We start from the raw sequence: 13,495 nt of genomic DNA on the forward strand, positions 1-13,495 counted from the left end.
ATTAATCTTTTAAATGTATGCAATATTTTTATTATGCAATCATTATGTAATCAATTATTATGTAATTAATGGCAAAATCTGGGTAAGTTCACTTGGATGAATTTAGCTCTATCATCTCTTTAACTATACAGAAAATTTTAACGAAATCTTAATCAACACATCATGGGCTTCAAAAGGGTGTCTCATATTCTCTCTATGGTATTCCATTCTCTCATAAATCTCTAATTAGTGTAAACATCCTAACCACATTAAAGAAGATAATGTTTAATTAGGTGTAAAATTTGTTCTATACATTCTATCTGAAATCTGAGACACCCTTTTGTAGATAATGGCCATAGGGACAACATATAATAAAATCAACACTCTAGGGATACCTATGCAAAAGCTAATTTCATTTGAAATGGAAATTTGGTGAAAAATATTTTAGACACAGTTAACATTATAATTGGTTACATAATTGTTGCATAATACTAACATTGCAATAATCTGAAAGAGTAATCTGTTAGTTTTTTCAAAACTACCACTTTTATAAATTTTCAAGCATTATTAAGAAAGTTACAGCATTTTAAAACTTGGGAGTTGGAGTTATAAAATCTTTGTACTGTGCTACCTTAAATGAACTAACTTCCAAACTTTTGACAATACTTGAGGAGCTCTGAATAGATATTAAAATTACATGTTTTTTAATTCTTGTTAATTAATATAGTGTGGATTCATTATTATTCGTTAGTTACCAATTTTCGTGGATCTCGTGGGTACAGATGAACCACGAAATTAAATATTCAACGAATAACTAATTTCCTATAGGCTTGTATACATAATATGTCAAAACAACGAAATTAAATATCCACGAACATGTAAGTTTCACATAATCTTCAAAAAATGTTTCCAATGAAAATTAATGAATCCACAGAACACATATTTTTAGTTTCATTGGTGCTAGTGATCGACCTAATACAGCATATATGTGGTCAGTAAATTCCATGTGCGGTGAGAGTAAAGCTCGAATCTCCTGTCCATGTGGAATTTACTGACCCATATATACTATATTACGTCACTAGCACACTTTGTAACGAATTTATCTTACCGACTATCTTAAGGTGTGAAATTTAGACTAGTAGTCTATAAAAGAGAGCAGGTCTTTAATATCGTTACCATTAAAAAAACTACCTCCATTGGTCATAAAAAAATAAATGCCAACAATAATAGCTTGTTAGCTTTGAATGTATTTGATGAATTTATTTCAATCTTTCATCATTTTGGCTGTTGGAACTTTTAAAGACTGTTTCTCCGTACCAGATTTGTTTTATAAAAGGACATAACACCACTACTGATCGTGCGTTGAGATAAGCCCCCCCCCCCTACTAACTTTATATGGAATATACACGGTCTCCACGCGGTTGCTTTTAACAGATCATTTTCCTAGAAATGTATAATGGATAAGATAAACAAATTTCTCTAACAGTTTTAATGATGCATTATATTTGCCTTACTATAACCTACCTGTCTTAAATACGTATCACACTCACATTTATCTTTTTAATATACAAGATATTTGTTGTAGACATGCTATCTACAGATTATTTTCATATTACAGACTTTTGATTCCAGAGTCTATATTCCTTGGACAGGTTGCCTTTTTTTTGTAGTAGGACATACTGGTAATCATTCAAGTAAGATTAAGAAGAAGAATCAAGCATACAATCTGTACAATTTTTTTTTTGGGGCGGGACTTAATTTTTTTAATGTTTTTTATACATGACAAAACCATCGGAAAACAGTTAACTTTCTCAACAAATTGTAACGATTATATGTTTGAACTAACTTCTCTTGGTTGCTCTAATTTGAACGAGATGTAATTATAAATTGAAATTATGTTTGATGAAGTTTCACTTGAAAAAAAGGTTTTTGTCCGTCTCAAAAACGAACACGCGCTATCGATAGCTAGCTTGTTTTCAAAACCCTCGCTTGTAATATCGCATAGGCCTTCTACAAAGGGAGTACGAATTGGCTTCGATGGCATCCATGACGTTTCAAAGCAGGGCGTAACTTCATCGGACACTTCTATATTCGACATTTACTTCCTCTGTTCCTCAAGATTGTAAAACGAACTATATAAGGATTAAAATAATATTAACAGACTAAATGCAGACATTCACTATTATCAGATTATCGGAATTCCAATGGGGACTAACTGTGCACCACTTATTGCGGACCTCTTTTTGTATTGTTATGAGTTACAATTTATGACAAAAATAAGCAAAGACCCATCAAAACAACATCTCATAAACAAATTTAATAATACTTTTAGATATTTGGATGATATTTTGGCTCTCAATAATGACAACTTCAGTATGTATATTAATGAAATTTATCCTGCTGGAACTTACTTTAAATAAAGCTAATACTAACAATGACCACTGCCCTTTCCTCGATCTTGATATCTATATCACTAACGGAAAGCTGAATACTAAAATTTATGATAAAAGGGATGATTTTTCATTTCCTATCGTTAATTATCCGTTTTTAGCTCACCTGACCTGAAAGGTCAAGTGAGCTTTTCTCATCACTTGGCGTCCGTCGTCCGTCGTCTGTCGTCCGTCGTCCGTAAACTTTTACAAAAATCTTCTCCTCTGAAACTACTGGGCCAAATTTAACCAAACTTGGCCACAATCATCCTTGGGGTATCTAGTTTTAAAAATGTGTCCGGTGACCTGGCCATCTAACCAAGATGGACGCCATGGCTTAAAATAGAACACAGGGGTAAAATGTATATTTTGGCTTATATCTTTGAAACCAAAACATTTAGAGCAAATCTGACATGGGGTAAAATTGTTGATCAGGTCAAGATCTATCTGCCCTGAAATTTTCAGACGAATGGGACAACTTATTGTTGGGTTGCTGCCCCTGAATTGGTTATTTTAAGGAAATTTTGCAGTTTTTGGCTATTATCTTGAATACTATTATAGATAGAGATAAACTGTAAACAGCAATACTGTTCAGCAAAGTAAGACCTACAAATAAGTCAACATGACCAAAATTGTCAGTCAACCCCTTAAGGAGTTATTGCCCTTTATAGTAAATTTTTAACAACTTTTCGTCATTTTTTGTAACGTGTACAAAAATCTTCTTCTCTGAAACTACATGGCCAAATTTAACCAAACTTGGCCACAATTATCATTGTGGTATATAGTTTAAAAAATGTGTCCGATGACCCCGCCTACCAAACAAAATGGCTGACATGGCTAAAATTAGAACATAGCGGTAAAATGCAGTTTTTGAATTATATCTTGGAAACTAAGACATTTAGGGCAAATCTTTCAAGATTTAAATGTCCATCAGAATAAGATCTTTCCCCTCACAAATTTTCAGATGAATGGGACAACTACTGAGTTGTTGGGTTGCTGCCCTTAAATTGTTAATTTTAAGGAAATTTAGCAGTTTTTGGTTATTATCTTGAATACTATTATAGATAGAGATAAACTGTAAACACCAATACTGTTCAGCAAAGTAAGATCTACAAATAAGTCAACATGATCAAAATTATTAGAGGATCCCTTTAGGAGTTATTGCCCTTTATAGTCAATATTGAACAACTTTTCGTCATTTTTGTAACTTGTACAAAAATCTTCTTTTCTGAAACTATGGGCCAAATTTAAACAAACTTGGCCACAATCATTACTAGGGTGTCTATTTAAAAAAAGTGTCTAATGACCCCACCTACCAACCAAGATGACCCACATCAGTAAATACAGTAACAGGTGAGCGACACAGGCTCTTGAGAGCCTCTAGTTAGATTGTGACGTTCCCTTGTCACCATCTTACGGTGTTTATATATCTCAACTTGTACGATTCGCTCGTGTATGTAACAATGTTTTAGATTTTAACGAGAGAAATTTATGTATTACTGAAAAATTATTACACCAGGGTTTTCTATATCACAAACTAGTCAAAACATTTACTAAATTTTATCATCGGTATAAAGACATCATTCGTAAATATAGCTCAACATGCAGACTTCTTATACGTTCAGGTATTTCACATCCAATTTTTTATGGAAATATTCTTTATAAAGCACAAAGGTGTCAGTATTCACCTCAGAAACTTACAAAACCTTTGAATATACTTATTAAGAAGGGATATAATTACGATACTGTTGTCAAGTCATTAAAGATTTCATATTTTGGCGTTAATATTGAGTCACTGATAAGGTCTTTGCGTCGGAACAAAACACATTTATTCTAAAAACAGTTGTTGGCATGACACGGGTTATGTTCTTCTCATATATATTATGATGGTATGATACTAAACCCGTAACGGGAAGGATTGTGCCTGATGTTCATATGATGAAATCATAATCTTTCAGTCAGTTTAATTGAGGTCTGGAGCTGGCATGTCAGTTAACTGCTAGTAGTCTGTTGTTATTTATGTGTTATTGTCATTTTTTTTATTTTCTTTGGTTACATCTTCTGACATCAGACTCGGACTTCTCTTGAACTGAATTTTAATGTGCGTATTGTTATGCGTTTACTTTTCTACATTGGTTAGAGATATAGGGGGAGTGTTGAGATCTCACAAACATGTTTAACCCCACCGCATTTTTGCGCCTGTCCCAAGTCAGGAGCCTCTGGCCTTTGTTAGTCTTGTATTATTTTAATTTTAGTTTCTTGTGTACAATTTGGAAATTAGTATGGCGTTCATTATCACTGAACTAGTATATATTTGTTTAGGGGCCAGCTGAAGGACGCCTCCGGGTGCGGGAATTTCTCGCTACATTGAAGAACTGTTGGTGACCTTCTGCTGTTGTTTTTTTTATTTGGTCGGGTTGTTGTCTCTTTCACACATTCCCCATTTCCATTCTCAATTTTATTCACTATGTATTCGCAAAATATCTAGTAATTACTGTGAAAATCAAGAACATCGCCGTGTTTCACAACTTCCACCATTATTGCATTAACTGAGATAGCAAGACAAACTTGTAAAATTTACTAGAAGGTACACTATAATACGGCTCTAAACAAATTTGATATGAGCGGCTCGAATTAGTCTTTTGTAGACGAAACGAGCGTCTGGACAAGGCGTTTTAAATTATAATCCTGGTACCTATGATATTTGTTTTACAAAATTATTGTAAATCTGTTTATGTTTAAACATACGGAATAGGTAAACACTCGTTCGTTACAACATTTAAAATATTGCTGGTATTCTAAACAAAATTACCATGTAGTACTCAACACCTCTTAGACGGTTTGTTCAGAAAAGGTTCATACTTAGCAGAATTGTTTGTCATCATGTGTATTTCACCATATTAGTCCATTCAATCTAGCAGAAATTGGAGCATAACCCTGAAGTAGCATTATACCCCAAATATTCACAGAAAAAAATCAACAAAATATACCTTGAGGAATACTAAACAATAATCAATAATGATTATAAAAATAAATATGGAGATTTGCATTGAAACGGGAGATAACTCTGCAAAAAAGGCACACACACTTGATACAAAACTATGACTTTAGGAAGATGGCCATTGTTATATTATTGTTCGTTTCTGTGTGTGTTGCATTTTAATGTTGTGTCGTTTGTTTTCTCTTGTTTTTGAGATATTAAGATAAGACGTGGCACGGTATTTGTTTATCCCATATTCATGTATTTGGTTTAGATGTTATATGATTGTGTTATTCTCATGGGATTTTGTCTGATGCTTGGTCCGTTTCTGTGTGTGTTGCGTCTCAGTGTTCTGTCGTTGTTCTCCGCTTGCTTCCAGGAAGTAATTCGCCGACATATTTTCAGTATGCTAAATGACCTTAGCGTGACCCTACCCGAAAAATCCGATGATCGCAATACGTATTGATCTGTCATTAAAATAAACAATTATCTGATTGTGCATGTTCAAAACCTGCTCAATATCCAGGCTCCTTTGTTGATTGTTTACTATAAAGTGACAATCGGTAAACTACGAATTCAAAACACGATAAATAAGTAGCTGCCATTTTTCACCTCATAACAGACAGAGAAAAAAATGACGATTATACGATATATTTGCGAAAAAAATGATAAAATCGTGCAAAGAAGACTAATTTTATGATATATATATAAATATACATATAAATGATATGCATTAGCTGAAGAATTTGATAAACATTATTTTAAGCAGTCACTCGTTTCTTATGACTTAAAAAAAAAGAGCAAAATAAAATAAATATTCTCATAACACTTCGATTTTGTACATTTCATGTCAGCGCAAGATTATATAATGAAGTCAAATATACAACTTATAACCCCATCAAATTTCGATATATTTTTGGTAGGGGTGTGCCATTTTTTGTCTTAAAAAACGTACCCATTTTAAGATAACATTCACTGAAATTTAGTACCTATAGTTATATAAATATTTAAGAAAGAATGACCTATACTTATATACAATATTAAAAATATGACGTTAAAATGTTATTGAAGATCAAATCAGGAGACAAATTTCCGGGGTTCATTTGGGAACTTATTTGAAAGGTGAAATTAATGATTGACCATTAATAATGTAAGATTCTCAATAGCATATTTATATGATATGTAGATTATACTCCAAATCAATATACAGTTTTCAAACGTAAATGCATTTAAGGATGTCATTAAAAAGGAGGGTCATTCTTATATAAAATCTCGCAAAATTATAACCAATATTTTTGGCACATCCCTGCATACCCAATAATTGGAAGTTACACCTCCCCGTGGGCTTAATGCTATAGATTAGAACTAAAAGATTTTCTGTAGCAATTAGTTTGAAGTTAAACCTTAGTTTGACTGGATTATATGATTTCTTTAATTTATTTGCACAATTTCTATGAGAATTATGAGACTTAAATAACTTTTTGTAAACTTACGAAGTTGTTTTAATTGTTCATATGTCATTGTCATGATTGTCATACAAACTAGTACGAATCCAACTTTAATTGTCACGTAATCTACATTTAGCTCGGACATTTAGTAAACTTTGCTTCATAAAATTAAACAACAAACATTTAGATTTACAAAACTAAAAATACATTTAATTTATAGAGAAGACAACTAACAATTACAGTTTACTTGACTGTTTTTGCTTTATCTAAAACGAAATTAAGGTGCCTGATTATCGGTTGACAAAATTAAAGCATTTTAGACTTATAAGTTTATGCACGTTTACATATTAAGCATGCGTGTGTCATTCATAAAGCAATCAATATCGATCCGCCTATTTTTAAACTATGGAAAATACGATATTTATATATATACTATAAAGATTCCTTGATCTTTTATTTACTTAGCTACTTGACTAGATCACTTTATCTTATTAATAAGGCGTACGGCTCTCTACATGTTCATGGAGTATTTGATTATTTAAATTTATTAGTTTTTGAAAACATTACATCAAGAAAATACCAATTTTTTACATACAATTTACTTCCTCTTTCTTTTGAACATTGTTAAAGATGGCGGCGAGTTCACATTCTTGTAGGTTAACTGACGCTTATCGCTATACCTTCGAATTTGACATATATCAAAAGAGATGTTTCCTGCATCTCAATCCTACAATCAGTAACTTTCGGTTTAGTTGTTAAAAGGTCTTGGTTTGATAATTGAAAAAGGTAAAAATCTATGTACAACCATGCAGGCCTTATCACTGGGGTAAAGCTGATGACCGTAACTGCATTCACGGTCATCCCAAGATGTCGGACGAAATATTAGGTCAGTTTCTGTATTGTCTGTTTAAGTGTTTCTATATCATTTTCTTTACAAATCATACATTGAAACGATGTAAATTTATAAAAGAATCACTCGGAAATCACTAATTACTTCCGAGAAATGTGCAAGAAACGGGAAATTCGATTTGAAAAAATCGTAAAGATGACCGTAAATCATAATCAAAATATTTTCAAGATGACCGTAACATAAAACAAGGATGACCGTGATTGGTAAAAAGATGACCGTAATTTGTAACTAAAAACTGACTGTAATTTATGTAGGACGACCGTAACTTTTATAGGATGACCATCAATTTTAAGAAATATCCGTATTGTATTCAAAGCTTTTTTATTGAGTTTGTCGATCTCAATTGGGGCTCGGTTAGCGGATATAAATATGTTTCATAAATTTCTTTTTTTAAACTATAATATAATTGGCCGTATTTTGGATTTATGACAGTGATAGTTAACTTGCATATTTCTCGTAAACAATGAAATATTTATTGAAAATGACGTTAAAATTTGACAGCGATATGACGAAAATTTTAAGAAATATGAATTTGTCCCTAATACACGGATGCCTCATCTACACTATCATTTTCTATGTTTAGTGGACTGTGAAAATGGATAAAACTGTAATTTGGCATTAGAATTAAAAAGATCATACCATAGGTAAATTGTGTACTAAGTTTCAATTTTATTTAACTCTAAACGGACGAACGTACGCACAGACAAGAAAAACTTAATGTCAATAAATCCGGGAGCATTAAAAACATTAATAATACATTCGAATATTAGGTAATCGAGCCCATGTGTATGGTTTCAGAGGAAGCAGATTAAATTCTTAATTTGTCTTGATATATGCAGGCGGAGACACTTTTGAAATAGAACAAAAGAATCGAAGCTCTTTGTTTATCGAGAAAGCGATAAATGTTTACTGTAATGTTTGATATAGTAACAAAATCATGAAAAAAAATCCCCAAAACAGGTAGCGATTGTATCGGAAAGAGAAAGTCGAGTGCACCTTTTTATGTTAGGGCATGTTTGGTGTATATTTTGTCTTACAAAGCAAGAGTATTTGATATAGCATCTCACTTCAGATTCTATCATTTTTATATATCAAAGCTGCAGGTTGATTTTATAACGTCAAAAAACAACAGTACTAAAAGATGAAATATATGGGTCAAGTGAAATACCTTTCTAATGAATCACAAAAACAGAGTAGGTGTGTTCGAATAGCTATTTTTTCTAAAAGTACCTGACGTCAGTCTTTTAATTTGGATGATGAAAATGGATATCTTCGAAAAAATATGACTTTCTTGTGTGTGATAACTAGGGTTTATAATCTTCAACCACTGAAAATGTTTAGTCGGCCCTTCCACGGCACGAAATATTGAATTACAATTTATTTAAATGCTTAAGAATTTTCCAAAATTCCACCGGACATCCGAACAGACAATATCTTTAAGTTGAATCAATGCAGACAAGATCATTAACTGATGCTCATTAGCTAGTAGATACATTTGTCTTTTAAGGGCATACGATACAGTTACAGGGAAGGTAATGACGTTGCTAACGTAATTTGTTATTTTCGCGACGTCAAACTGTGACATATCGGGAAAAGATGCATCTTTCGACTGATTTTTATCATTCAAACTGATTTAATTTGAAAACGAGTTCATGGACCCCTATTTTGCAAAACGGCATTTGGTTTCATTTTGCAGGGAGATTATGTGACCAAAATTTTATCAAACTGTAAATAGAGGATTTTTTTTAATTGTGAAAAACATGCAGTAAAAAAATACGTTTTTTCCTCACTTCATGAACATTTTGATAAATATGAGTTATTTCTGGAAAAAAGTGGCTTATTTTTAAAGATATTTATAAAATACAGAAATTACCTATTATTTAACAAAAAACAATTTGTTTTTATCTTTTATAATAAAAAAGTTATGTCTTTCTTTCGAAAAAGAAATTACGGCCACAAGTCTGAATTTCGAGCAAATATACAATATTTCGACCTCATTTTACTCAAAAAGTAGCACATGAAGGTATATTTTTTATTACATATTTGATTTAATCAGGTAAAAAATAGCATATATACAAATTTTCATGAACTTGTAAATACAGGATCAAAACTGTATCGTATGCCCTTAAGATATAACTGATATATAACGATCGTCCGATCGTAATGGTACTATGTGGATGAATTTATCAGTTTTCAAGAGCAAAATTGGCAGAGCGTCATCCCTACAATGGCCAGACCATTTCTACGATTGTGAGCATGAACTGGCGTAATGGGGAGACAATTTTGAAGAAGTAGAATCCTGACTGTATGAATAACATTTCTATATATATACAAATTGACAACGTTCCGCCTTGTGATACGTATAATATTTTCAAAATATTTCTGTTATTTTATTTGCACAACAAAATGGAAGACGATATAATATCAATGGGTTTACATGCATTGAAATTTTTAAAAATGTGTATTTATTATATGTCATTAAAAGGAATCCTAGAAATAAAAAAAATCTTTTGTCGAGCAGTTGGAGGCTGTGCACCGCATTTTTTTCATTATACTTGTGAGGTGTCATTTTATCGCGCTTTTGTAGTATGTCATTTTGTAAAGTATTTTAAACATTAAACCCTCTACTTTAAAAAAAAAAAAAAAGATACACATGGCAATCTTTGCATTTGAAGCACGACTTATTTTCTTCTAACTATAGGATAATACTCTCATATTAATATGTGTATACCAACACGATTAATCATTTGATACAAAAAGGTAGTTATAGAAATACGGATATTTCTTAGAATTGAGGGTCATCCTTTAAAAGTTACGGTCATCATTTACAAATTACGGTCATCTTAAAAGCAATTACGGTCACCCTTGTTATGAATCGCTGATTCTGTTACGGTCATCTCGATTGTGATTTACGGTCATCTGAGCGATTTTTTCAAATCGAATTTCCCGTTTCATGCAAATTTCTCGGAAGTAATCAGTGATTTCCGAGTGATTCTTTTATAAATTTATATCGTTTCAATGTATGAATTGTAAAGAAAATGATATAGAAATACTTAAACAGACAATACAGAAACTGACCTAATTTTTTGTCCGACATCTTGGGATGACCGTGAATGCAGTTACGGTCATCAGCTTTACCCCAGTGCTTATGTTACATCTCAACGGGTCGCCGAGCATATACATTAACAAGTGGTTTATCATGTTTCTGGTGAGTGACATCTACTGTTTTATTCCAGAAGAAGGGGTGTTTTCCGGCTCACATCTTATGGTCGTGCTCTTGTTTTATTTCATTTTTATTTATCTTTTAAAAGTTGTTTTATGCGGGAGTGTGGACTAAACCTTAATACTTCTTGAAGTAATACGCCCCCTTCTCTTGGTTAAGATTTTGATCCGCCGCTTCCATCTAAGCCCTTACCTATTACCAGTATGTTTACAATACACGGAGCAAACTCTTCTGGATTATGCGGTTGTCGGATATATACAAGTAGGACTGGTATGCTAAATTTATTGTCTCGACTAGTGTATAATTTATTGCAGCCACATGTAGGCATTTTCTTGTTTACGATTTTTTTGGTTGTTTGTATAGTTAGGGGACGACCATTTGATATTCTGGGGGGGGGGGGGGGGGGGCAGGAGGATTTGTTTTTGATCGGTTATTTATTTTTGTAAACTGAGAGGACAGATTATTCATTTTCTGCACTATTGAAGCAAGATTTTTCATTTTCATTAAAGCAAGGGACCGATTATTCATTTTTACAACTATATTTATGATATTCGAAAACATACATTTTAAAAAAAATATTTGTTAATTAATAATGAGTTATACATGTATAGCAAGTCATTATGTACCATTTAATCAGAAAAGATCATTATCCCCTGCAGAAATTTTAAGATTCAAGATTTCATTCATAACCCCAGACACATACTTGTGTACAATAGGACAATATAATAAACAAACATTTTAAGATAATACACAGTGAGACAGGACAAAAGAAACACAAATATAAAAAAGAAGATGTGGTATGATTGCCAATGAGACAACTATCCACAAAAGACCAAATACATAGTAATAAGTATATTATAAAAGACAATTGGTATAATTAGATTTAAAAGTACTTTATAATTTTCTTCGCAAACTGAATCATTTATATTCCAAAGCAATATTGCATACATACATAGTATAAAAGTTAATATAGTTTGGTTTTACCTAGCCTCTTTTCAAAGTATTGTCAAACATATTTTGCCGAGCGGAGCGAGGCCAAAAAATTTTTGAAGGGTTTTGGAACCGCTGAAGGCCCAAAAAGCTATAGACCTGCTGAGTTATTTATTTTCAAAACATTGCAAGTCAGGTTATTTATTTTCAAACTACCACAGAACAAACCATTTATTTTTGTGATTATCAAGGCTGAGTTATTTATTTTCAAAATCCTCCTGGCCCCCCCCAGAATATCAAATGGTCGTCCCCTTACTGGGAAACACAAATATTTATATTTTAAGGGGTGACCGTAAACCACCGCAATTGAAAATGTTCCGAAAATACCCGAAGCTGTTATTTTTAAGCATACTATGTAGTAGTATGGACGCTTCATATGAGACCACTTGAAGTCGGTATAGGTCTGTTTGGTTGACAGAATTAAACCCGTGTGTGTAATGAATTAAGCCAGTGTACAATTCACAATACTAGTATATATTAGCTTCAGTTTTAAAGAAAAAATATATATCAAGAAATGAGTTCTTTAAAAATTTCGATCTCTTCAACAAGAATAATATAATTTCAAATTGGGAAAAGATTTTTTTAGGCCAATACTATATATTAACCTGGTTTTATAACAGCAATTCGTTCATTGATTTGGGGTATTTTGCTGCTTCGAAAAAATTTCAAACAATGCCTTCAAATTTGAGAACTGTCCAATCGCTGTAATTGTTGTTGGTACTGATGACAAAATGAAGGAAACCTCAATATTGACTATTTTCACTTCTATCGCAAAGGAGTTGTATAGAGGGATTTTGTTATTCATTTAAATTTTGCGAAAGTTCATGTGCATTATATTTTGTGGTTTCAGAAATAAGAAGAAATAATGTAGAGGATGATGCAGTGTCTTTATGTTATCATTTTCGTAAGTATATATATATATGTGGTTTTATCACACGTGACAGTCATTGTGTATGACAACATTGTAAGGAAAAGTCAGACGATATTATTAAGACGTTACCGTAACTTTATATGAAAAAACTTTGTATGGAAGGGACTATCATTATATCTCGACCTGCAGTATATATTAACTGATATACCTGTGATTTTAATTTTTTTTAAAACATTTCATTGATTATCATATAAGTCATCCTACCTCAATCAAACAACGTTCTACCATTAAGAACATTTTGCTCTTTTTTTTGTCACTACAAAATTGACATAGAAACCTGATCATATATATAAATTCAATGTTTGTAAGTTCGAGGGTCCTTCAACAAAACAAGTTTATTAAGCAAGTGATTCAGAGCACTCATTAAACTCAAACTGAAATTGAATATCCTAACTATGTGGTGATACACATGGTTCAGGAAAGAGAAGATTCGTGTGAAGAACATTTTTCTTTATATGAAGTTTGTTTCATAGTTTTCTGATATAAACATATATTTATATATACAGTAACAGTATACTGTGAGCAACTTTGACAAATAGATTACTTTATATATATAGTTATTTTTTCATAAATTTTAGATGAATATGGTCCTCCTGTCTGACCAA

At 32.0% G+C, this 13,495-nt stretch overlaps 2 protein-coding genes across 2 annotated transcripts in view; one reads left to right on the forward strand and one right to left on the reverse strand.

Annotated features, from left to right (window-relative positions):
- LOC134711744 (uncharacterized) overlaps positions 1-10,885 on the reverse strand; it is a 405,579-nt gene extending 394,694 nt beyond the window's left edge. The window contains exon 1 of the mRNA XM_063572582.1: positions 10,825-10,885. Within this exon, the coding sequence (XP_063428652.1) occupies positions 10,825-10,843 (19 nt within the window). The 5' untranslated portion in view covers positions 10,844-10,885. The remainder of the gene's footprint in view (positions 1-10,824) is intronic.
- The window catches only part of LOC134711743 (uncharacterized), a 30,282-nt gene continuing 24,231 nt past the window's right edge, over positions 7,445-13,495 (forward strand). The window contains exons 1-2 of the mRNA XM_063572580.1: positions 7,445-7,488; positions 12,810-12,863. Coding sequence (XP_063428650.1) covers positions 12,834-12,863 — 30 coding nt within the window. The 5' untranslated portion in view covers positions 7,445-7,488; positions 12,810-12,833. The remainder of the gene's footprint in view (positions 7,489-12,809; positions 12,864-13,495) is intronic.

The sequence above is a fragment of the Mytilus trossulus genome, chromosome 3, assembly GCF_036588685.1.
Source record: "Mytilus trossulus isolate FHL-02 chromosome 3, PNRI_Mtr1.1.1.hap1, whole genome shotgun sequence".
NCBI lineage: Eukaryota > Metazoa > Mollusca > Bivalvia > Mytilida > Mytilidae > Mytilus > Mytilus trossulus.